The sequence below is a fragment of the Manihot esculenta genome, chromosome 10 (assembly GCF_001659605.2).
Source record: "Manihot esculenta cultivar AM560-2 chromosome 10, M.esculenta_v8, whole genome shotgun sequence".
Classification (NCBI taxonomy): Eukaryota; Viridiplantae; Streptophyta; class Magnoliopsida; order Malpighiales; family Euphorbiaceae; genus Manihot; species Manihot esculenta.
In genome coordinates, this window is record NC_035170.2 from 428,097 (window position 1) to 454,411 (window position 26,315).

The 26,315-nt window shown below is 34.0% G+C and overlaps 2 protein-coding genes and 1 long non-coding RNA gene across 14 annotated transcripts; 1 reads left to right on the plus strand and 2 right to left on the minus strand.

Annotated features, from left to right (window-relative positions):
* On the minus strand, positions 1 to 2,101 carry LOC110625035 (transcription elongation factor TFIIS). 3 transcript variants are annotated; one of them, XM_043960996.1, is made up of 3 exons: positions 1,743 to 2,101; positions 1,438 to 1,627; positions 1 to 1,133 (listed from the first exon to the last, which is right to left on the minus strand). In XM_043960996.1, the coding sequence occupies exons 1-3, from the start codon at positions 2,099 to 2,101 to the stop codon at positions 279 to 281; spliced, it is 1,404 nt and encodes a 467-aa protein (XP_043816931.1). In that variant the 3' UTR covers positions 1 to 278. The 3 variants fall into 3 exon arrangements, with proteins under 3 accessions (XP_043816931.1, XP_043816930.1, XP_021626221.1); XM_043960995.1 differs by having other exon boundaries at positions 1,438 to 1,663; XM_021770529.2 differs by having other exon boundaries at positions 1,438 to 1,637; positions 1,743 to 2,099.
* A 2,002-nt stretch (positions 2,102 to 4,103) lies between these two features.
* Positions 4,104 to 6,093, minus strand: LOC110624443. Its single transcript, XR_002489417.2, has 2 exons — positions 5,744 to 6,093; positions 4,104 to 4,363 (listed from the first exon to the last, which is right to left on the minus strand). It is a non-coding gene; the product is annotated as an uncharacterized LOC110624443 (long non-coding RNA).
* Positions 6,094 to 13,810: 7,717 nt separating this feature from the next.
* LOC110624389 (putative F-box protein At1g49610) lies at positions 13,811 to 25,983 on the plus strand. 10 transcript variants are annotated; one of them, XM_021769498.2, is made up of 7 exons: positions 13,811 to 14,478; positions 14,602 to 15,189; positions 22,710 to 23,464; positions 24,057 to 24,231; positions 24,373 to 25,268; positions 25,370 to 25,420; positions 25,582 to 25,983. In XM_021769498.2, the coding sequence occupies exons 5-7, from the start codon at positions 24,444 to 24,446 to the stop codon at positions 25,918 to 25,920; spliced, it is 1,215 nt and encodes a 404-aa protein (XP_021625190.1). In that variant the 5' UTR covers positions 13,811 to 14,478; positions 14,602 to 15,189; positions 22,710 to 23,464; positions 24,057 to 24,231; positions 24,373 to 24,443; the 3' UTR covers positions 25,921 to 25,983. The 10 variants fall into 10 exon arrangements, with proteins under 10 accessions (XP_021625190.1, XP_021625185.1, XP_021625184.1 ...); XM_021769493.2 differs by having other exon boundaries at positions 23,189 to 23,464; positions 25,370 to 25,510; XM_021769492.2 differs by lacking the exon at positions 14,602 to 15,189 and having other exon boundaries at positions 13,813 to 14,478; positions 25,370 to 25,510.
* Positions 25,984 to 26,315: the final 332 nt, after the last annotated feature.

The window sequence follows — 26,315 nt, forward strand, 5'->3', positions numbered from 1 at the left end:
TTCTCAATGATTTATATTTCTGAACCTATTATTCCCTGAATTGTTATTTTACTTGTAGTTGAGAAATATATAGCCAATTTTCTTGTTTTGTGCAAATTTCCCTTATAGTCAACTCATTTTCATATGGAATATGCATATTAGAATGACTGCCTACAATAAGAAAACATTGTACAAATCCCACAAGAAAAGAAAACTAGAAACTAACTGAACAAAGTCCTGGAAAACAGAAGCACTAGCTAATCCTAAGATTCTCATCCATAAGAAAAAAGAAGACAAAGTTAGCAGAACTTCCAATGGTTATTGCAGTTTACGCATGTCACATATGTTGTCATAGGCTCATCAGCACTCCTAGTCTGCATTTGATAGTAAGTGGTCTTGCGTTGCCCACATCGACCACACTTGAACTGATCAGTTGTGGCTTTTGGGGCACCTCCAAGCTCACAGTGGAACAAGGCTTTCTCTTTGATCTGCTGATTCTTCTGTTGCATTTCATCACTTGCCATTTCCTCTGAACTCAAGTGTACAATTTCCTCCGCCTTCACTTGTCCAAGAAGAATTTTTCTCCTGAAATCAGGATTTTTTGCATCCTTAATGTTAAACATCAAGGATCTATACTTGACCTTATGGGAGCCATTAGAACGCCCCCAATGTTTAAACAACACTGATTCGACTGAAACAGCAACTTGAATTGGGTCACAGGCATTTACATCACCCCAACTATCTTCCTCAGCTTCGCCAGAGACCTTATACAATGCCTCATAAATTTGTTCACGGATCCTGTCCCTCAAGGCATCATTACACTTTGGAATACATCCCACTGGGGCTGATGGATTGTGGCTTGTCATGGCAGTTTCAGACTTCACAACTTTGGCAGATCTTGGTGCGCCATTCTGATTAATTTTCTCAACCTTGACCATTGCATTCTTGGAGAATTTCTCAACCTTTACAGGGGTAGTCTTTTGAAGCTTCTCAGGCTTAACATTCTCCGCATTTCCTGGCTTAGCTTTGACAGAATTTTTATCACCATGTGTTTGCTCGAGAACCACTTTTTTCCACAATGCAAATACATCAGAAGCAAGATCCTGGATGTTCCTCCTAGGATGTTTGGTTAGAGGTCGAAGATGCTTCCCCACCTGAAAAATGAAGTGTTTATAAATTCCACTCTTTCACTCGTCAAATGTCCATACCAGTCGCTTATATTTCTTATAATGGAAAATTTATGTTGTTTAATCCGATTTCTTGAAAGGGGAAACAATTATCTCCTCCGATGAGCTCATCAACTTGATGAACAAAGACCAGAGGGCCAATGCACAAAATAATATTTCAGTTGTAGAAGCGAAATAACAGAGCTTTTAGGGCAAATGCAAGAAGAGAACTAAGAGAGAAGACATGCAAGAGGGAAAAGAGAGAACTATTTATGAGGGAGCGGATGATTACCTGTGTAGAGACGAGAAGCTGAATGGTAACAGGGAAGGCCTTGAGCTGAACCAAGGCATCAAGGCATCGACTTTCCTCGGCTACTCCGTCTTCTTCCGCCGCATCAGCCGCTTTCTTTGCAGCTTCGAATAGCTCCAGCAACTCTCTCTCTCCTTGTCTCTCCGTCAGCATGGTTATTTCAGTCCACAAACTAACAACAGCTGAATAGAGAAAATAAGAAAGAAATCTTTGGTAAAGGAAAAATATACAACATAAAACTCTCGACTTTCAAGGTTTCAGAGAAAAGGCATTTGAAAGAAGCTTACAGAGATGAGGCGGGAGCTACTTTGGCTTGGGTTGTATTGGGAATAAAACTTCTCTGGATAATGGACGAAGGCGGCGGTGAGGGCAGCTTCAAGGACAGGGCAGCCCTGAAAACAAGAATGCAAGGGAGAAAAATAGGAGATGCAGATGCAGAGGAGTAAAAGAAGAGGCACGTTGCAAGAGGATAGTCATAGAACATAGAAGGTATAAGAGGGAAAGGTGTTTGTTTGAAAGTTGGAAAGCCTTTTTTTTTTTTTTTAAAAGGAAAAAGAAAGCTTTTGTAGGTTGAATCCAAAGAGGAGAAGGTTTTTAGAGGTTTTGCGGGGAAGTAGAAGTTGTTAAGCTTCTCCTTTGCCCGCATGCACTTGGGCCCTCCTCAGGCTTGTCCATAGTTTTAAGGTAAGAAACCCAAAAGAATGGATTAAAGTAAAAATCAAACAATGCACACCATAATTAATAATTAAGAGTAAATTTAATAACAGTAAAGTGCATAAATTTTGATTAGTAACAATAAAATACACAAATTACAACAATTGTAATAAACTAAGATTATTGATTCTCCAGAGGTGGCTTTTATTATTAGTAATGTTTACTAAAATTTAGACTTTTAACTGTCATCGCCTTGATGCAAACTCCATCTCACATGTACACTTATCTTTCTTTCTCAAACATCCACTTATCTCAAGCTCTATTAAATTAATCACAAGTGCTATAGTCTAACTGCCATCAAATAAAACTACCTATAAAATACAATTTTTATTGTTTTCATTTCTAAAACAATTTCATCCCTAACAACTATTTAGATAAAAAAATTTATGAAAAGAGACCCTAGTTGTGTTAACTTTAATTACGGTCAGAATCTACATTTTACATTTTACATTTTACACTTTTATACTAATTGAAATTAATTCATTATACATTTAAATTGAAATTATAACCTATTTAATATCTAAATTTTAAAAAATTAATAATAATGAAATAAAAATTAATCATAATATATTAAAAAATAAAAAATTAATCATGTATATTACTTTTTATACTTTAAATTTTATTTTATTAAATATGCTCTAAATTTTTATAAACTGAAAACATTACATGAAAGTAAACTTATCATTTTATGAAAATTTATAACTCAATCATTAAAATTTCAACCGCAATAAACAATAAATTAAACTATTTCTCAATTCTTTTGACAATTAAATAATGAATTTTGTAAGTTGAAGCATTCATAAGTTACGATTTTAATATAAATATTTAATGGGCTAATTAGACCATAAATTACACTTTATATATGAATTTTAATATAATTAATTGATTGATTTCTATATTTTTAAAATCGAATACTTAAATCATTTCTATCAATCCGTTTATATTATAAATCCTTACATTCATATAATTCTATTAGAATGAGAGTAAACATTTTAAATATCTAAAATATTCTCATGAACACTTAAATCTTTTTGCAGTGTAAATAAAATATTTTATTTAATTTCTGAATTTTAACGTAAATTAATATTTATATTTTTAAAATCAAATCCTTAAATCTCTTTATATTCCATTCGTCCAAAATTACCATTCTTCTATTTATTATAAATATTAGTGTAAAACTAGTTGAAAATTAAACTTTTGAAAGTATAATTTATTTCAAAAATATATTTTGTAAAACTCTACTACCTATTTAAAAATTATTTAACATCACTTAAAAATAACTAAAAATATGAGTTTTTAAAAGTTTTAAAATTATCAGATACTAAAATATTTTAATGAATGAAAATTATAAATAGATATGTAATAATCTAAACAAAAGTTAATAGGAAGGTGATTCTTCTTTCAAATTTTAATAGGCGAGAAAAAATAAATAAAATTTTAATTTTTTAATATTTTTATTTCAAAAAAAAACAATAAAAATATTTTTAACGTCTAAATTGATCGATTATAAAGAGTTTTAAATATTTAATTTTAAAAATATAAAAATTAATCTATAAATTATATTAAAATTTAAATACTAAAATATAATTTATTTATTTAAAAATAATAATAAAAAAACTTATAATTTAAACGAATTGAATATAAAAAATTTTAAGTTTTCGATTTTAAAATCCAAGAATCCAATTGGTAATTGTACCGTGTAATTTACCCTTTAAAACAATATAGGATATAAATACATATTTAGTATAAAAATATTCCTATTGCCATTCTATTCCAAGCAAAAGAAGTTGATCAAAGAGGTGCGACTATGGCATACACATGGAACCAAGCATATTGACAAAATCACCCATCCCTTTTTAATTAATTGCTTGATTAAGTTAGTATTCTTGGATGCAGGTGAGAGAGAGAGAGAGAGAGAGAGAGAGAGAGAGAAAGAGAGCAAAAGCAGAAGTACAATTAAGATTAAAAAAAACAAACACTTGAGTTTAAAATTGTCCACTTAAGCCAGGAATTAATGCCAACAAGGCCTCAACGACAACTAGAAAATGAAACAACATTATTCATATCAGCTTCACTCAAGGTTTCTCATTGCCAACATCATGAAAGATATCAAAAAGCTATTCAAAAATTTGATCGTTGTTCACTTTCCTTCAGGCTCCTTATCAATGAAGGTCTTCTTAATCCAATCAAATGGCTGAAGAAAGACACAGAAAAATTTTCAGATTGAAAAAATCATGAACATTATATGAATGTGACAAAGAGGCACAACAAACTTCTGTCTCTATCCACGATTTCATATCTTTTAATGAAAGAGCAATAAGTGCTAATTGATTAGTAATTTTAGGCATGTGAAGTAGCAAAGATGAAAAATCAAATAGCAAAGGTTGATAAACTAAAAACTTTATGGTATGTGCCAAAGTCCTGTATCATGTAAACATCCATCCATAGAGGTGGGTAGCAGAATTTGACTTTCATACAAGAACTTCAAAAGAGCCAAGCGATAAAAAGCCATTACACAACAATCAACAAACAGGAAATAGACACTAGAATGCGAAGAAAGATGTCAATACTAATTAAACATGTCTTGTGACGAGCACAACTTGAGAACACATTCAACCACCAAAGTCATAGATCCCTACATGAATCGCATGGTAAAATAACATTTGCTGCACGATGTTTTCTTCACAGTTATTTACATTAAGTGCCAATTGAAACAATGTTGCTTGTTTTACTTTATTATGAGTTAAACTCTAAAATCAAACCTTTTCTTCCCTTTGTTTCTAAGTTCTATTCCATAGTTCAATATTTACACATTTCAGAATTGGTTGCAAAGGGCCATAAACAAAAGTAGTTTTCGAGTAATTCATATTAAAGGTTGAACAATCCATATACAAGTTAATTCTGCATGAAGTTTACCACCATTATCATCAATAAAACAACTGACAAATATCTAACGTTCGCAGATCAATGATACAAAGAATGGGATTAAAACACACCTGAGACACTTGCATTATCAATAATTAGAACAGCCAAAACATCATCTCTTAAGAAGAGAAAATACAAGAAAGAAAAGGACACCACAAAAAATTTGGAGAAGCAGAAAAGGTACTGTGGACCAATGAAGCTGGCATTCCACATGAAGTCACAAACTTGTTATTTATTCAGAACTGACTGCGTCTCTCAGCTAAAAGCTCCTTTTAGTGAGTTTTTAACCATCCTTGCTTTGGCTAGTAACCATTTTGTTCTATAATTTGGCAAAATTATTTCGCTATAAAAGGTTCTCTTCCAATTGCATGACAGATGGTTTTATTAAGTTCAAATCCAACAACAGTGCTTGCAGAAATTTTAAAAAATAAAAGCTTTAAACAAAAGATCCACAAATAATCACAAGGAGTATCTACAAATAGAACATAATGAAAACAGCAAAACAGGGAATCACACAAATGCAAAGTTGCAAAATTTTCAAAAGTGGCGAATTTTATCCAGAAATCGGCAACCCATTCAACAAAATTGAAAGGATCAACAATCAGTAAATAAAGAGTCAGATCTCAGATAAAGAGAGGAAAGGAGATACCTGTATAATATAGAGAGCTGCGGAGGCGGCGGCGATGCCCCAGAAGGCGGCGGCCTGTACATCAGTGGATTGAGGACGACGCCTAGGCTTTAGGAATTTAAACAGAGCCGTTTCTCCTGACATTTTGATGCGATGGAGAACCCTCAAAAATTAAAATCGAAAAGAAAATGTGGGATTGTTAATGAGAGAAGATCTTTTCAAACCCCATCAATGTCAAATACCTGACCCAGACGAAATGCTTTCTTCGCAGATTGCCTTTGATTAATTTCACACCGTCCGATCGCCCAAGAAATTTTAGAAAATGAAAAGAAAAAGGCAAAAGTTCTAGTTTAACCCTTTAAGTTTAAAGTAATAGTCATATAACATCTTGAATTTTTTTTTTAATCCAAATAAATCCTTAAATATTTAAAAATGAATCAAATAAGTCAAAATTAATGGTATTAGTTAACACCGGTAAAAAATTTGATAAAAGTTGCTTTTTTATAAATAAAATTTTCAATTTATATTAAAATTAATTAAAAAATATTTTAAAAAATATCTAAAAAACTCTATCGACTAAATAAAATAAAACTGATTATTAACAAAAAAAAAAAATAGAAAGAAAACTTAGGGAGAAAACAGAGAAAGAGAGAGAGAGCGAGAACTAAGGTTTGATTGTAGTCACAGTGGTTCTTCTATCTTTCGGCAGAGGGCCTCGCCATCAGTATGCTGCCTTTGCTTAGTCATAGCAAATAAACCTGTGAGAAAAATCATGAAATGTAATATATGAGCTAACAGGAAATGGAAGACCCTTAAACAGGGTGTTGAGAAGGTTAATCTCATATAAAGGTGTATGCAAGTGTGAGAGAAAGAGTTGGATAGCCTGCTCATTCAAATGGTCTATAAATCTCTACCCATTAAGGGGATTCTAACACAAAAATAAAGTAAAAAAAAGAGATGCATAGCGCCATTCACATAATCAAAGCATCCTAGTGAATGTAAAAAGAAACCTGATGGGTCAGCTTGTTGATCAAGTGATAGAAACTTCTAAGGTCTTTTGGACTGTATATATATGATTCATGGAAGAGGCCATGATGTTAACAAAAGGAAAGTTTTGGGGTCATACACCTGGACCAAAATCAACTTACTACGGCAGCAAGAAGATAGAGCAATGATAATATGCACAATTATGCAACTTTAGTATTACAAAATATTTAGATATTAAGTTTGATTTCGTTTAAAACAGATTGATTTGTTTAAATTTTGTTATCTTGATAGGATTGAAAGAAAATAAGAGAAAAAATCAATTTGAAATCCATAAAAGGTGGCCACAATCAAATTTATAAAAGGATACTCTAGACGAGCTGTGTCATAGGCACAAACATACTTGACAACAAAGCCAGCTTTAAATCCGGGAACCAAACAGATAACTTTATCTGCCAAACTATACTCAATTTTGATTTTAGGTACTTGTATTTAGATTAGGACTCTTAATACTATAAAAAAGGGGCATTCTGACCTCATCTCATCTTATCTTTCATCTCTTATTTTTAGTCATGAACTTGTGTGGCTAAATTCTTCTTTTCAGTAAAGGGATAATTAAAAGTTTCAGTTAAATCGGTTGTGGGATTTATGTGATTTTATAGTTGTCTCAATTATTGGTATTTATATTATTCCTGTGTTTATTGTTTAATATTACTCTGTGGATTGATCAATTAAGGCGTCATTGCTCAATTGACGGAATGGTAGGTTGCTATTCAGTTAATTAAATCCGTAATTATTTAATTGAATTGAAATAAGTAGTAAATTAGGTTGCGTAAGGCCTTCCTAAGGAATAGTATAATCTAACTTAAATGAACTGAGCATCTCGCGTTTGTTAGTTAGAATCATGTCCTTTTAATTCTTAATGCAATAATTGGATTAAATTCTAGGAGCGTCTCCTACGGTTGTCCAAAAGTTAGAGCTAGTTAACGAGCGTCTCTTAACTAGTTTAAAATTAAGAAAGGATTGGGTACCTAAAGCATCTTCGATATATATAACTGGTTTATTAATTAAATTGAGATTATTTTGTATCTGTGACCAACCCATAAAAATTGGAACTAAAATTATTCTTTTAACTGAATGTGTCTCATCTTGATTCTCTCTTAAATTTAAATTGTTTCTTCTTTTGGATTAATTTTATTTATTCCTCTACATTCAAAACCCCTCCATTTTATTTTATTTTATTTTATTTTAGTTCATTCAATAGAGTTAATCTATTTAACCAGTCTTTGTGGGATCGACCCTACTTACCATTATCACAAGTTTTATTTTTAAAGTAGGAATTTATTTTTAGTGGTTTCAACGCCCATCAAATTTTGGCGCCATTGCCGAGGACTGGTTCTAAATTATTTTATTAATTCTTTTTGAATGACACGTTCTAATCTTGCAGGTAGACTAGAGTTCAACCCAGAAATTGAGAAAATCACAAGAAAACATAGGAAAGAGGCTAAACAGTGAAATAAAGACCTCTCATCATCCAGCATTGAGGAACAACTCTATATTGAAGCACAGATTGCTGAAGTTGAAGAGGAGATCGCCATTGAAGAACAGGTTGCTGTCGACGAACAGGTCGTGGGCACGGAGGAAACAGCATCTAACCCGGACGATACCTCTGGTGAATCTGACGTGGAAGAGAAAATGGCTGAAGAACAAGCAATACAGGATGTTGACAATGTGGATGACCCTCAACCCCTTTGCATCGTCTATCCTGCACTAAATGCACTACTTGAGCTAAAATCGGGATTAATTCATCTCCTCCCTATCTTTAGAGGAGTTGAAAGGGAAGATCCTCATAGACATTTGAAAGAGTTCTATGTAGTATGCTCCAACATGAGACCACAAGGAATTACAGAAGAACAAATCAAGCTAAGGGCATTTCCTTTTTCTCTAGCTGATAATGCAAAAGACTGGTTGTACTACCTACCTCCAGGTTCAGTCACTACATGGGGAGAAATGGTAAAATTATTTTTAGATCAATTCTTTTCCACTTCTAGAGCATCTGCAATAAGAAGAGAAATATCAGGAATTAAGCAAAAGGAGACAAAAACTCTCCATGACTATTGGGAGAGATTTAAACGCTTATGTGCTAGCTGTCCTAGGCATGAAATTTCATATAAATAACTCATGCTCCATTTTTCTGAGGGACTCACAACCATGGAAAGACGCATGATAGATGCTACAAATGGAGGTGCGATACGCAAAAGAACACCCCGAGAAGCCAGGGAATTGATATCTACGATGGCAGCAAATTCACAACAATTTGTACCTATACAAGACTCTCATAGGAGAGTTTCTGAGGTAAGTAATTATTCTGTTGAGTCTAAACTTTCTCATCTAACCATTTTAGTTGAAAATCTTGTTGCAGAGAAGACACAACAAGCCAAAGCTTGTGGAATTTGCGCTAATACGGGTCATTCCACCGACATGTGCCCCTCACTTCAAGAGGATGACCAGCATGTGGATGCTGTCAATGGGTTTCCAGGTCCTCCACAAAGAAAGTACGATCCTTTCTCAAATACATATAACCCAGGATGGCGAAATCACCCGAACTTTAGCTATAAACAGCAAAATTCTCAAAGTTATCAGCCTAAACAGTTTCAGCAGCAAGCATCTTCATCTAATTTAGGTATGTCCTTGGAAGATATTGTTAAAAGTTTGGCAATTAACACTCAACAATTTCTACAGGACACTCAATAGTTTCAACAAGAGACCCGAACGAGTATTCGCAATCTGGAAACACAAATCAGTCAATTGGTAGTATCGGTGAACAAGTTGGAAAATCAAGGTAAATTGCCTTCCCAGACCATAGTAAACCCCAAGCAGAATGCAAGTGCCGTTACACTTAGAAACGGAAAAGAACTGCACAATGACCCTCGACAGGTAAGTCGTGGGCACGACCGCTCAGCACCCGTGCAATCTGAACCTCTGATAATTAAACCTCCTTTTCCTCAGAGATTAGCCAGGTCCAAACGAGAGAAAAAAGAAAAGGAGATCCTTGATACATTTCGTAAGGTAGAAGTGAATATACCTTTACTTGATGCAATTAAACAGGTACCTCGCTATGCAAAGTTCTTAAAGGAATTATGCACAAATAAGAAAAAGTTAGTGGGTTACCAAAATGTTTGTATCGATGAAAAGGTATCTGTTGTTTTTCAGAGTAAAATGCCTACCAAATGCAAAGACCAAGGTATGTTTGCTATACCTATCAAAATTGGCAAGGTTGGGGTTAAAAAAGCAATTTGTGACTTGGGTGCATCTATAAATGTAATGCCATTGTTCATTTATCAATTTTTAAATGTTGGCCCTTTAAAAGAAACTGGAGTATATACAATTGGCTGATAAATCTGTTATATACCCCGAGGGAGTTTTAGAGGATGTGCTGGTACAAGTTGGTAATTTAGTATTCCCTGCTGATTTTTACATAGTCCATATGGATGATGATAGGGCCTCTAATACATCTGATCTTTTGTTAGGTAGACCTTTCTTAACAACTGCTAGAACAAAAATAGATATTTTTTATGGCACACTTACCATGGAGTTCGATGGGGAAATTATAAAATTTAATGTGTATGACGACATGAAATACCCAAATGACCTTTCTAATGTGTGTGGTGTGGATATCATCAAACCTTTAGTCCAGCAAGTATTTGAGTTGCAAGGTGAGGACGAACTATGAACTGTTATGTGTGAAAACCTGAGTAAAGCTAAATTGGTAGCCATAAGCACTGATTTTGTCTTATAAGGAAGGTTGGAAGATGTGGTCCATGAACTTGAAGCTAACAAAATTAAATGTAATGTCTCTTCTTTGGAATTACCTACTGCTCATTCTAAACTTTTACCATCTGTTGTGCAAACCTCACAGTTAGAACTGAAACCGTTGCCTACTCACTTAAAGTATGCATACCTTGGGGTAGGAAGTTATCTACCCGTAATTATCTCCAACAAACTGACACCATATGAAGAAGAGGAGCTGATTCAAGTTCTAAAAGAAAATAAAGGTGCAATCGCTAGACTATAGCTGATATAAAAGGAATTAGTCCTTCCATTTGTATGCACAAAATTTTACTGGAAGACGACAGCAAGCCCACCAGGGAAGCTCAACGTCGTCTGAATCCTCCTATGATAGAAGTGGTAAAAAAGGAAGTCTTGAAATTACTTGATGCAGGTGTGATCTACCCCATTTCCGATAGCAAATGGGTGAGCCCAGTCTAGGTTGTCCCTAAGAAAACAGGCATTACTGTGGTGAAAAATAAAGATGGAGAATCAATACCCACCCGCGTCCAAAACGGGTGGAGGGTTTGTATAGATTATCGTAAATTAAATACGTCCACTAGAAAATATCACTTCCCACTTCCTTTTATTGATCAGATGCTTGAGCGTCTAGCTGGGAAATCTCATTATTATTGTCTTGATGGATATTCAGGCTTTCATCAGATTCCTGTGGCACTTGAAGACCAAGAGAAGACTACCTTTACCTGTCCATTTGGCACATTTGCCTATCGACGAATGCCATTTGGGCTTTGCAATGCACCAGCCACGTTTCAGCGATGTATGGTTAGTATATTTTCAGATTTTGTAGAAGACATCATAGAAGTTTTCATGGACGATTTCACCATATATGGTAACTCCTTTGATACATGCTTAGCTAACCTTGAAAAAGTCCTTAAAAGGTGTCTAGAGTCTGATTTGGTGTTAAATTATGAGAAATGTCATTTTATGGTAGATCAAGGGCTAATATTGGGGCACATTGTGTCAAAAAGGGGAATTGAGGTTGACAAAAGTAAGATAGATATCATTAAGTCACTACCCTATCTCGTTAATGTGCGTAAAATTCATTCTTTCCTTGGACATGCAGATTTTTATCGACGATTTATTAAGAATTTCTCAAAAATAGCTCAGCCACTCTGTAGGTTATTGCAACAGGATGTTGAGTTTACTTTTGATAATTCTTGCAAGAAAGCTTTTAATGCACTCAAGGAGGTATTAATCATTGCGCCCATAATACAGCCTCCTGATTGGAGTCAACCTTTTGAAATTATGTGCGATGCTAGCAACCGGGCTGAGGGCGCGGTCTTAGGCCAAAGGAAGGGAAAAGATCCTCACGTTATTTATTATGCATCCAGAACACTTGATAGTGCCCAGTGCAATTACTCAACCACAGAAAAAGAACTGTTAGCTATAGTTTTTGCTTTAGAAAAATTCTGTTCATATTTACTTGGTACTAAAGTAATTGTTTACTCTGACCATGCAGCTTTAAAATACCTTTTCAAGAAGAAAGATGCAAAGCCTAGATTGATTCGATGGGTTCTTTTGCTTCAAGAGTTCGATGTTGAGATCCGAGACAAGAAGGGATCTGAGAACTTAATTGTTGATCATCTTAGCCGACTGCCATTGTTGGTTGAAGACACTGTACCACTTAATGATGACTTCCCGGATGAATACCAGTTCTCTGCATCAGAGCAAGTTCCATGGTACGCAGATATAGTTAATTATTTGATCTCTAAATCCTTACCCGATGACTTAACCAGAGCTGAACGAGAAAAGATCAAACATGATTCCAAGTATTATACTTGGGATGAACCTTATTTATGGCGCATATGCTCATACCAGATTATTCGGAGATGTGTCATGGGTAATGAAATCAGTTCCATTAGGAGCTTCTGTCATGACCACGCATGTGGAGGCCACTTTGGTCCAAAGAGAACAGCTCGTAAGATTCTTGATAGTGGATTTTATTGGCCTCATATATATCATGATTCCTATATATTCTGTAAGTCTTGTGCTAAGGAAATTTAAGTCGTCGTGACCAGATGCCCCAACAACCCATCCTTATTTGTGAAATATTCGTTGTTTGGGGTATACATTCCCATCTTCTTTTGGTCATACATACATATTGTTAGCTATTGATTATGTTTCTAAGTGGGTAGAAACAAAAGCTACCCATGCTAACGATGCTAAAGTTGTTGTGGGTTTTGTCAAGTCATATATCTTTAACATGTATGGAGTCCCAAAGGCTATAATCAGTGATCGTGGAACCCATTTTTGCAATAAGATAGTTGCAGCTCTTTTTAAGAAGTATGGTGTCCATCATTGAACTTCCACAGCTTATCACCCACAAACAAACGGGCAAGGTGTCCAACAGAGAAATTAAGTCCATTCTTGAAAAAACTATCAGTCCTAATCGCAAAGATTGGAGTCTCAAGTTGGAGGACACTTTTATGGGCATATTGCACAGCTTTTAAAACACCAATTGGCATGTCCCCTTACTGTCTCATCTATGGAAAGCCTTGTCACTTACCCGTAGAGATTGAACATAAGGCTTTCTAGGCAGTAAAGCAATGCAATATGAGTATGGATAAAACTGGTGTGCATTGTAAGTTGCAACTGCAAGAGCTGGAAGAAATTCAGAATGATACTTATGATAATTCCAGAATATACAAAGCAAGAACCAAGGCATTGCATGATCAATTAATTTCTAGGAAATAATTTTTAGTTTGTCAAAAAGTTCTGTTACATGATTCTAAACTGAAATTATTTTCTGATAAATTACGAACTAGATGGATTGGTATTTTTATTGTCACTAATATTTATTCTCATGGTGCCGTAGAAATAAGGAGTATGGGCACCAACAAGTCATTCAAGGTTAATGGCCATCTTCTAAAATATTTTTATGAGAATTTCGGGCCATATCAGCGATTTCTCTCCACTCCTTTAACTAACTTGCAAGGAAGTGAAGTCTAGCTAAGACTTTAAATTAAAACTACTCTTTCTATTTTCTAAATAAAATTTTAGTAAAAAAAAAAATTCTATAGAGGTATGTTTATATTCTGGATTATGCCCATAACTAACTAGACAACAGGTCATAAGAATATTTTTTGTTTGATCTTTAGTTTCATTCAATTTTATTTCTTTATTTTTATCCTCCGTCATCTTCTCCTGTGTTAAGTGTTTTTTTTTTTTCGTATTGGAGCATTTTATTTTAAGTTCTAGAGGTCTGTGATCTTATATTTATGGGTGTGTTTTGGAAACAAAAGGTGGTATTAGGGTTAAATTTATTTATTTATTCTTTTCTCTTTTTACCCTTTATTTTTACTCTTCCTGCACCTAATTTTCCTTTTGTCTCTTCTCTCCTACAGCAGCACATAACCCATGGCTCCCAAACGACGCTCCACTTCCACCTCTGACGGCCGGCGAGTTCGTACCTTTACCGGTCGCAACCCGCCAACACCAGCCGCCGCCAACACCTCTCCATCTCCGCCGGCCGCGACGCCCAACGCACGCGCAGATCGCAACCCGCGTGCTTCACCAGATCGTGCCACCACCTCTCCATCGCTGACGTGCGCCACCATCCGTGCGCAAGATCGACTCCTTTCCACTGCCGCCGCTCATTCCTCGCCATCTCGCGCCGTGCAACCCGCCTTGAATCCCTCACACGCATCCATCGCGGACAACAACCCACGTGCCAAGCCACCACCTCGCGCCGGTCCACAACCCTCAGCCACCACCAACGGTGAGCAACTTTCTGACTTACATCACTCCACTTCCACCTCTTCAGCAGACCAGTCTCATACCAATCCCTCTGTTGCTGGTATCCGGACACGACTTGGGAGGGGCAGACATCACTTACCTCCGGCTCCATCACGATTTAACGGTAGCCTTCTTCTTACAAATGCAAAAGAAAAAGCCAGTTATGTTTCCTCTTCCTCTTGTGCAAGGTAAAATTTAAATGTGGATTTGTTAATTGGGAGTATTGGTTGGGATAAATTTTTTGCCATTAATTGTCCAATTTACTATGAACTTATTTGGGAATTTTATTCCACCTTCTGATTCACTAACAGGTTGCACATTAGATACAGCTGGCTGGGTTGATCTTGGGTTAATTGACGATTGAATCTGCCCACTCAGAAACCTATTTGCATGCCCGTGCAGTACATGAGCGACTCACACACTAATCTAGTGATTCATCTTTACATTCACATTCTTTCTCTGGAAAAATGGATTCCCCTGGGATCCTGTCTAAGACTGAATTGTTGTGCATGACTGAGGGTATAAGGGTCATGACTGAGGGTATAAGAGTCAATTTGAGTTGTTTTATTGCTTCACAAATATGCTGTGCTTTTAGTCCCAGACCTTTAATTCTAGTACACATAGTCACCACGTTGCATTGCATGAAAGATTAATTGACTTAAAAAATATTAATTTGCATAAAGCTTGTGACATGTTAACCTTAGATTTAATGAGTCTTGATGACACTTTTTGTCGTCCAAGTCCCATCCCGCGATCCTATTGAGTGTTCAAAAAAGGAAGTGCTTTACGCACGGCTCCTGTTGCCTGTACCATGGCTAATCCTTCATTTGATGCCCAACATGCTTTTCAAATCTTCAATACCAGAATTGATCAGATGGGGAGTCCTGACATCCCTCCGGGTCATATTCTAAACTCTCTTCTTATTTATTTATTTATTTATTTTTGTTGTGACCCAAGTGTGGGGAGAATAGCTATATCTGCATTGGTTGTTTTTTTTATCAATTGAGTACATTGTGATCCAAGTGTGGGGGAGAGTCTGTTCACTTGCCTTAGTTTTAATTGTTCTTTTTTGTTTTATTTGATTTGTTTATCTTCTTAAAGAAAAAAAATAAAAATAAAAAATAAAAAATAAACTAAAATAATTTTTGACTTTCAGAGTCAGCACAAATGGCATTCTTTTGTCTTTTTATGCAGATCATTATGAGATTCTAGCACTTTTTTTATGCGTTGAAATATGCAAACTTATGTTTAAGTAAATTGATATTGCTTGATAAAAGACCAATAGTGCATGTTGAAACTCTACTTTAACCTACTACAGTGAGTCTTGATACTATCCCCAGGGAACTAAAAAAAAAGAAAAGAAAAGAAAATTTATTATTATTAATTTTTAGGTGGTTTACCAACATTAGCTGGTTCAAATGGTACGACATTTGATCCCCTTAAGCAAGGGATATCTCTTGTGGATGGAAAAAGCTAATGATTGGGAGAATTATACCCCGTAGGGGCCGTCAATAATTTGAAACATACCACTAATAATAGGGTTTATCATTGCCGGTTGGTTTGGGTGGTTCGGGTCCATTCCCCTTAAGTAAGGGATGTCTCTTGTGAATAGAAAAAACCAGTGTTAGGAGAGTATACTCTCATAGAAGCCGAAAAAATATCGAACCAAAACCATAAAAAATAAATAAATAAATAAAAATGATAAAATAAATAAAATCTGGATTACTGGGTTCCCAAGTGAAAATTATAATTTTAAAAAACTTTCTTGGTTGGTTGGGTATATGTTTCTTTATGCACTAATTTAAGAACTTGATGGAACTTAATTGCATGATCACATATTAAGAATGAGTTTGCTACATTTCAGCTTTTGAAGATTGTGTTGGTGTTTCCTTTATGATTTGTATACATTGATGAGATTTTATTGTGAAATGCGGGTTGTTTGAAATAAGTTGAGTTAACTTTGTGAGCTATTGATTATGGGTAGCTTTTGTCTTTTCTGATTAATAAGTACATGCTCGTCTCTTAACTAGTTTAAAATTAAGAAAGGATTGGATACTTGAAACGTCTTCGATATCTATAACTGATTTATTAATTAAATTGAGATTATTTTGTATCTGTGATCAACCCATAAAAACTGAAACTAAAATTATTCCTTTAACCGAATGTGTCTCATCTTGATTCTCTCTTAAATTTAAATTTTTTCTTCTTTTGGATTAATTTTATTTATTCCTCTACATTCAAAACCCCCCATTTTATTTTATTTTATTTTAGTTCATTCAATAGTTGATCTATTTAACCAGTCTCTGTGGGATGGGATCGACCCTGCTTACCATTATCACAAATTTTATTTTTAAAGCAGAAATTTATTTTTGGTGGTTTCGACGCCCATCGAGCAACATTGGAGAACGAAATTGTGAGAACAAAGCACCACTTTGACTCGTTCGTTACCTCACGATTAGCTGTTTCACATCTGAACTCAGTCTAGCAATGGAACTTCATTTCTCATCACATCCCTCCATTTGAATCTTCTAATTGAATCTGTTAATGCCCTCTAAAAAGAGAAATGTTAGTTCTTCTTCTAGTTCTTTTCTTGTATTCAGATTATTCATTTTGCAAGACCGATAATTCAAATGAATTCTTGCAAAAGATTTCATTTTCCTTCAAAATGAAAATCTTGTGCAAGTTGATTTCATTTTCCTTGAAAATGAAAATCTTGTGCAAGTTTTATTCTTGTGAAATCAGTAGATAATAGTTGAATTCTTGTGAAATATTTTATTCCAAATAATAAATCAAGATTGAGAGAATATTGCTCTAATATTCTGCAACTTGCATTACTTCCTTTCTTCCCTAATTTCCACTCTTTTATTGAAAGGAAACCTTGGAATTAGTTTTTTTCTGATGTAATATTGGTGAATTTTTTATGTTTTTCAAATATTGATCAAGTAGAACTAGAACTACTTGTGGTTTGGTTCTAAATTAAAGAAATTAAATCTTCAGTTTGATTTCTGTTAAACCATGCATGAAATATATAAGAACCCTAGCTGTTTGTGTTTTTGTGTCTTTTGATGCATCATACCATTAGCAGATTCTACCTTTGAATCAATTCTAAAACCTTCTTCGTTATTGATTTATCTTCTAGTAATTTCAGTTTACTTGCCTTTAAACTACTTTTATTCTTCATATATGTTTATGTGTGTATATATAGCCTGTTGGATTCAGTCTTGCAATTTGGTTAAGATAATATTTGCTTTGGTGCATACAGCATATAGAAGAATATGATGTATTTGGGGAGCCTCTTGGCTCAGGCGGTTATGGTAAGGTTTAGAAAGTAATTTTTGAAAGGATGGAACAATATGGGCGATGAAGGAGATGACATTGAATCCTGAAGAGGATCCTGTATTCAATTTTTAGGGAGGCATGTATCATGGGAGATGTATGTCACTCTAACATGATGAAGTACTATATATTCTAAACTATATTCTAGATTTTGGAGCTCGTTAAATCTCTACCATTATTTGCTGTTTTGGAGTTCTAGCCACAGATTTCTTGCCTATTCTAGTTGTTGGAATAAAACTCTTATTCATGGTGCTTTGTCTTTAATTTCTTGCCTTGCAGTGAAAGCAAGTGAATACATAGGTGCTAATCTGTATTATAGAATTAGGAAAAAATTTGAAATTGTAAACATAGAATGATGAAATCTGTTCAGCACTTCATATCCTGTCATTGCTAATTCAATCACAGAACCAAATGAAAAACAACTAGAAGAAAATTAAGAAAAAGATAACCAAGAGAAAACTCTCCCAAACTGGTAAACACTAGCCCCAGCTAAGCTACGGCTGCATAGCAAGATAATTCCAAAATTGCTTCCTCTTGCAATGTGAGCTCTAATATGCTTTTAGTATCTTCGTCATTCTATTAGAATCTCCCACAATTTCCCACATCTCCCACAATTTCCAACAAATGCAGCTCCCCCACCTGCATTATTTTGCCTTCTAGAATGCTTCTCCGTGTTCCTCTGCTCCTCTTTTCTTTTTTTTGTTATACATCTGAAACGGCCTTGGGTTTGAGTTCACAACTTGCAAGTTTCTGCGGCTAACATTGCCATCTTCTTAAACATTAAACTTGTCCTCAAGGTTGAAATAGGAATATAGTTTTGTAATCTATCACTTTCATTCAACTAGCTTTCTTTTCAGACTTTCCTTTCCATTTAATTAAAATTTACTAGAGTTGCTGATTCTGTTCCATTATTACTCTGGTCTGCAAAACTTCTCCAGGTTCCACCAACTTTGATAGAGTAAAGAATAAAAATTGTAATATTGAAAGAAAAACTAAATTGAAATGCTGAAATTTTATTTAGAAAGGCTGAAGCACTTACAACCAATATATTTCATTCAACTAGCTTTCTTTTCAGACTTTCCTTTCCATTGAATTAAAACTTACTAGAGTTGTTGATTCTGTTCCATTATTACTCTAATCTGAATAAGAAGAATTTGAGGCGGCTCTTTAGGGCATTCATCGAAAAGAATTGTAATATTGAAAGCAAAATTAACCTGTAATGCTGAAATTTATTTAGAAAGGCTGAAGGGCTTACAATATATTTCAAAGTTGTCAAACAAAATAAAGGACTCAGGGAATGATTCCTGAGCTAGCCAATAACAGCCCACAGCCAAGTTGTTCACACGCTCTTTGTTTAATGGGGTTTATCGTTTTATATATATATATATATATATCAAATACTTGCTCTTTCCTTAATTGATAGGTTAGAACATTCTTTTATTAATAATGGACGCATCTACCTTGTGATGGAGTATTTCTCTTAAACTCTAGGAGAGTTTATCGGTAAGCTGAATGGAGTTCCCTTTGATATCAAAGTGAGTATGTGATCAACGGTAAAATTTTCTTTCATGTCAAAAATTGCATAAGTTGTTGCAAAGCTGATCATTAGTAATGATGCCTTAATTTGTCTTGTAGTTAAACTCTGAGACATTTTGAATGAAATAGCATATTGTCACTCTATGGGTATCTTCTATCGAGATCTAAAGTTAAGTAATCTAATGGTAAAAGAAAATGTTACTAAAGATCATTGATTTTGGCTCTCTAGAGGTTTCATTAGCTCTGATAGTAATCTTATTCCAGAGGTATAGATGTTATATAATTTTAAATTTATTAAAAAATTCTTTTGTATTTTTTATTTTAAAATAATAATATTTTTTATCCCATGAGATAGACACGTACGCTTACATGGCACCGGAAATTTTGCTCGGCCCAAGTCAAAACTATCCACCCCTTATGCAAAATTTTCGGAAATAATAACACAGGTTGAGCAAAATTTTCAATGCCATGTAAGCGTATGTGCCGATGTGTCCTAAATAATAGGATAAAAAATATAATTATTTTAAAATAAAAAATACAGAGATTTTTTTAATAAATTTAAAATTACATAACATCTATATCTCGAGAGTAAGATCTAGAGAGACCAAAATCAATGATCTTTAACAACAAATTTTCTTTTACCATTATATTGCTTAACTTTAAATTTGGATGAAGGATATCCATAGAGGGACAATGTGCTATCCCATTCAAAATTTATCTCAAAAATAACTACAAGACAAATTAAGACATCATTACTAATGATCGGCTTTGCAACAAAGTATGCAATTTTTGACATAAAGAAAATTTTACCGTTGATCACCTGCTCGCTTTGATATCAAAGGGACTTCCATTCAGCCTGCCGATAAACTCTCCTAGAGTTTGAGGGAAATACTCTATCACAAGGTAGATGCGTGCATTATCAATAAAAGAATGTTCCGACCTATCAATTAAGCAAAAAGTAACTATTTGATATATATATAATGATAAACCCCATTAAATAAAGAGGGTGTAAATAGCTTGGCTGTGGGCTGTGTTATGGACTAGCTCGGGAATCATTTCCGCGGTCCTTTATTTTGTTTGGCAATTTTGAAATATACCGGTTGTAAGCGCTTCAACATTTCTGAATAAAATTTTAGCGTTCACAGTTTAGTTTTGCTTTCAATATTACAATTCTTATCCTTTATTCTATCAAAGTTAATAATGGAACAGCAACTCTAGTAAGTTTTAATTAAATGGAAAGGAAAGTCTGAAAATAAAGCTAGTTGAATGAAAGTGATAGATTACAAAACTAAATTCTTATTTCAACCTTGGGGACAAGTTAATGTTCAAGAGGATGGCAATGTTAGCAGCAGAAGCTTGCAAGCTGTGAACTCAAATCCAAGACCGTTTCAGGTGTATTACGAAAAGAGGAGCAGAAGGCAGAATCATGCAGCGGGGGAGCTGCATTTGTTGGAAATTGTGGGAGATGTGTCACCGGGAGATTCTAACAGAATGATGAAGATACTAAAAGCATATTGGAGCTCATATTGCAAGAGGAAGCAGTTTTGGAATTATCTTGCTATGCACCAGTAGCTTAGCTGGAGTAGTGTTCACCAATTTGGGAGAGTTTTCTCCTAGTTATTTTTTTCTTAATTTTCTTCTAGTTGTTTTCCATTTGGTTCTGTGATTGAATTAGCAATGACAAGATAGGAAGTGATGAACCCATTGATCAGATTTCATTATTCTATGTTTACAATTTCAAATTGTTTTCTAATTCTATAATATACATATTAGTACTTATGTATTCACAGGCAGAGAATTAAAGACAAAACACCTTGAATAAGAGCTTTATTCCAACAATTATAATAGGCAAGAACTCCAAAGCAGCAAATAATAGCAGAGATCCTTAGTATCTCGTGTTGTTAGGGTGGCATAATCTCCCATGATACATGCCTCCCTAAAAATTGAATGCGGATACTGTGGTCCTCTTCAGGATTCAATGTCATATCCTTTTCACCCATATTGTTCCATCCTTTCTATGAATTACTTTCTAAACCTTACCATAACCGCCTGAGCCAAGAGGCTCCCCAATTATATCATATTATTCCATATGCTGTATGCACCAAAGCAAATATTATCTTAGCCAAATTGCAAGACTGAATCCAACAGACTATATATATACACACAAACATATATGAAGAATAAAAGTAGTTTAAAGGAAAGTAAACTGAAATTACTAGAAGATAAATCAGTAATGAAGAAGGTTATAGAATTGATTTAAATGTAGAATTTGCTAATGTTATGATGCATCAAAAGACACAAATACACAAACAGCTAGGGTTCTTATATATTTCATGCATGGTTTAACAGAAATCAAACTGAAGATTTAATTTAGAATCAAAAAGTAGTTCTAGTTCCACTTGATCAATATTCGAAAAACATATAAAATTCACCAATATTATGTCAGAAAAAGACTAATTTCAAGGTTTCCTTTCAATAAAAGAGGGGAAGTTAGGAAAGAAAGGAAGTAATACAAGTTGCAGAATATTAGAGCAATATTCTCTCAATTTTGATTTATTATTTGGAATAAAATATTTCACAAGAATTTAATTATTATCTAGTGATTTCACAGGAATAAAATTTACACAAGATTTTCAAGGAAAATGAAATAAACTTCTGCAAGAATTCATTTGAATTCTCGGTCTTGCAAAATGAATAATCTGAACACAAGAAAAGAACTAACCTTTCTCTTTTGAGAGGGCACTAACGGATTCAATGGAATAAAGATAGGTCGGCTAAGCAGATCTGTATTGTATACAACCCCGGTGGAAAGGCTACTTCAAAGTCCTAACTAACTAATTGGGTTACAAGATTCAAATGGAGAAATGAAGTCCCATTGCTAAACTGAGTTCAGATGTGGAACAGTTAATGGCGAGGTAACGAACGAGTCAGGGTGGTGCTTTGTTCTCACGATTTCCTTCTCCGATGTTGCTCTATCTTCTTGCTGCGGCAATAAGTTGATTTTGGCGGGCTTAACGTTTTCAAATGAAAATTCTTATATAGGGAAGTTTTATATACTTCATATTTAATAAATAGTATTACTTTTATATTAATATTATTGATACTAATAATTCCTCCAATTTTATATTAGTAATATTAATATTAATATTATTAATATGAATTTTGGACCATAAAGAATTTATTTTATTATAATTGTAATTATTTTCCAATTTAATTTTAACAAAAATAAGAAATCAAATATGTAATGAGTCCGCATTAATTTAAAATTTTTTATTTTTACCTAAAAGCCTGCACTTAACCAATTTAATCCAACTCTAATTCATGATTAACCATCTCTAATTAGTTGAAATTTGTAATTTAAAGTATAGAATGAAGAGGAAGAGAAGCTCTTTCATTCCTCTATTGTATTATTTTCAATTGATTCTTGAAAAGTTGTACCCAATGTTATGATTTTATTCGATTCTCGATATGACAACTATGATTTATAGATTGTAATCATGTGTTCATGATTTCTCTGTCATTATTTATGTGATGTGAAACTTATTAGAAATGCTGGAGAAGGAAGCTTTTAAGTGCTTGTTCCTGAACGACGGACATGGAAAGACACTATGGGAGAGAGACATACTCTTTTTTGTTTTAATCGCTGAAATTGTACAGTGAACCTTTTTGGTCCAGGTATATGACCCCAAAACTTTCCTTTTGCTAACATCATGGCCTCTTCCATGAATTATATATATATAGTCCAAAAGACCTTAGAAGTTTCTATCTTTTTACATTCACTGGGATGCTTTGATTATGTGAATGGCGATAGGTATTTTTTTTTTTTATATTTTTTTTACTTTATTTTTTGTGTTAGAATCCCTTTAATGGGTAGAGATTTATAGACCATTTGAATGAGCAGGCTATCCAACTCTTTCTCTCACATTTGCATCAACCATTATATGAGATTAACCTTCTCAACACCCTGTTTAAGGGTCTTGCATTTCCTGTTTGCTCATGTATTACTTTTCATGATTTTTCGTACAGGTTTATTTGCTATGACTGAGCAAAGGCAGCGCGATAATAAGTTCCATTTAAAGCCCTTTTGCACATTTATATGAGATTCTGTTTAACTTGCTTCAATCTTCCTCCTCTCTCTCTCTCTCTCTCTCTCTCTCTCTCTCATAGACACATAAGAGATCTTTCACTTCTAGTTCTCACTCATTTATTTGTCTCTTCTCTTATGGTGTTAGGCTAAAGGCACTGTGGAAGAGAGCATATATAAATTGAACAGGAGTAGAAACACCGGTTCCTTCATAAGTGGTAACACAAAATAAATTAATTATTTAGCCTGTCAATGCTAAATTTAAATATATTTTAAATCCGATAATATATTAATTAAATTTGTTGTATTGAGATTGAATCGGATATTCGAAAATAATTGATTTATTACCATCTCTAAAATTTATTACATTTTAAAAAATTAACCGATAAAAAATTTATTTTAAAATAAAAAATTATTATTTAATTTTTATAATATTAAAAAATTTACTATTTAATTTCTAAATTTTTAAAATATATATAAAACATTATTCACAATTTAAAAATTTAATTTCCCTCTTTTGAAATCACTAAGGACCGATGAATAAACGAAAATGTCTTAAAATTTTATATTAATAACTTAATTAACTTAAAAAAAACTCCTAAATCTCCGATTTTTGTGCCATTCCCTCCCAATACACTCCTGCATCTCTTGTCCCTCTCTCCTTTCCCTTTCTCTCTTCTCTCTCTGGTCATTCTCCACACAAGCGCCACACCCCCAAAATCGCTAATTTCCCTTTAATTCACACAATGTAACACAAAAATTCTTGAATCAAATCATGGACCTCAAGCTCACATTAAAATTGCAACAAAGACAGGTGTGGAAGTACAAGAAGGAAGAGAAGGTGGAGAAATTGAAGATCAAGAAGAAAGAAGATCTAGAAGAGAAACATGGATGATGCTCGGATCTCCACTAAGAATGCCATCTGAAATCATAGCCAGTGCTATAGCAACAGGAAGAGTAAGAGCCCAGCAACATGTCTCCCCAGGTGTGATTGATTTCCAATATCTAAAGTTTGTGTCTTGGAAATTTTTTTTTTGTGTTTGGTTTTTGCTTGTTTTGCTTGATTGATATTCAGTGAGTGAATAGAAATTTACATGGCAAGACTTTTTGCTTTTTGTCTGATTAGGTTGAAGTAGTAGAAGCTGGTGATGATTGTATCAGTGAATTGCCTGATGATATTCTCTATCATTTTTGAGCATGAGAGATGCTGTTAAGACGGGATTATTGTCGCGAAGATGGAGATTTCTATTCTCCTTCACACCTCAACTCAAGTTTGATACTCTTTCTGTTTTTGGAAAAAACCCTGATTTGCAAAACAAGTCCAAATTTTTAATGGCTGTTAATCAATTCTTGCGCTGCTATACTGGTCCTAAAATTGATACCTTCCAACTTACTTATCGCCTTGGGGATGAGTCTGCCTCTCATATTGATGGATGGATTAATTTTGCTTCGCAGTCGGAGGCTAAAACAATTTTTCTTAATTTTGATCTTGTATTTGTTCCTGGTATTAAACATTATGATTTTCCTTGTCACCTTCTCATTTATCATGCTAAAACATCTAGCTTGAAGCATCTGCACTTAGTATCATGTACTTTTACACCTTCTCTTGATCATGCCAAAAGATTAATTTCTTTGAGAACTCTTTACATTGGTTATGTACCTTTAAGTCCATGCCATCTAGACACTATAATGTCTACTTGCTTGAACCTGGAGTGCTTAACACTGAATAGTTGTTATCTGCCTGGGAGTCTTCGAATATTTGGTCCATCCAGTGGATTGGAATCTTTCAAGATTTCATGTAATGACTTCCTGAACCTTGAGCTTAATTCTCTTAAAAAGTTGAACTTCTTTGAGTTTGCTGGTATCGCAGAGGCATTAACATTTACTGGCCTTCCAACATTGAGAAAGGCATATTTCATGTTCTTAAATAAATATATAAGCGGCGCTCGATATATGTATAAGAAACTTGCAAAAGATCTTCCCCAGCTAGAAATTCTATCAGTAGTTCTTTATCCTTTTGAGGTACGTGGAGAAAGTTCACAAAATAAATTTTATATTATAATTAAATACAAATAATTTATATTGATATCCTTTCCCGCCAACTATGAAATTTGGTATTGTAGGGTCTGCCAGTAAGTGACAGTGCGAGTCCACTCAGGAATGTGAAAGAACTGGTACTATATAATTACGTATGGAATTATGACCTTTTTGGAATCGTACCTCTAATTGATGTAGCTCCTGCTCTGCAAAAATTGTATCTCACTCTAAGTATTTTCTACGTTTGTTTTAATTTTATAAAAGGATATGTATTTATAGGTTGATTTGTTTATGGCAGTTGCACTTTAGCACCTGTGATCAATTTAATAGAGCGAAAGTGGGGAGTAAACAACCACATTTACAACTCAAAGAGCTTGAGATAAGTGGATGTATTGGTAGATCATGTGAGATGGAGTTTTTTACTTATTTACTTGATAATTGCGTCGCACTCAAGGTGATGACTGTTAGAGGAGACAGAAAGAAGTATCTTGGAGATGGTAGGTGGATGAATGACGGAATACCTCGTGTAGGTAGCAAGCTAAATCTTGAGGTGCTTCGTGATATGCTTCTGCAGCAAAGGGTTAACTCGTGTATAGAAATAATTCACACCAACATGCTAGTTATGAAATTGGAATAGAAGCCAATAACGCTAATGTTGCATTATTTCTGAACTCGGATAATATATTATTTAATTTCCTGATTTTGTGATTAGTAATTTTTTTACATATATTTAACTGTCAAAGAATTAGTACCTTTAAATCCAATTTTATACAAGTTTGATAATGACATTTGTCAATTTCTAAATTACAATTTTAGTTCAAAATGTTTGATTAACTAATCTAAAATATTATAAGGGTATATATATATATATACATTGCCTGAGAATATAAAAAATATATGGCCTAAAAATTATTCCTATCGCCATTCTATTCCAACCAAAAGAAGTTGATCAAAGAGGTGCAACTTTGGCATACACATGGAACCAAGCATATTAACAAAACTACTCATCCCTTCTTTAGTAATTGCTTGATT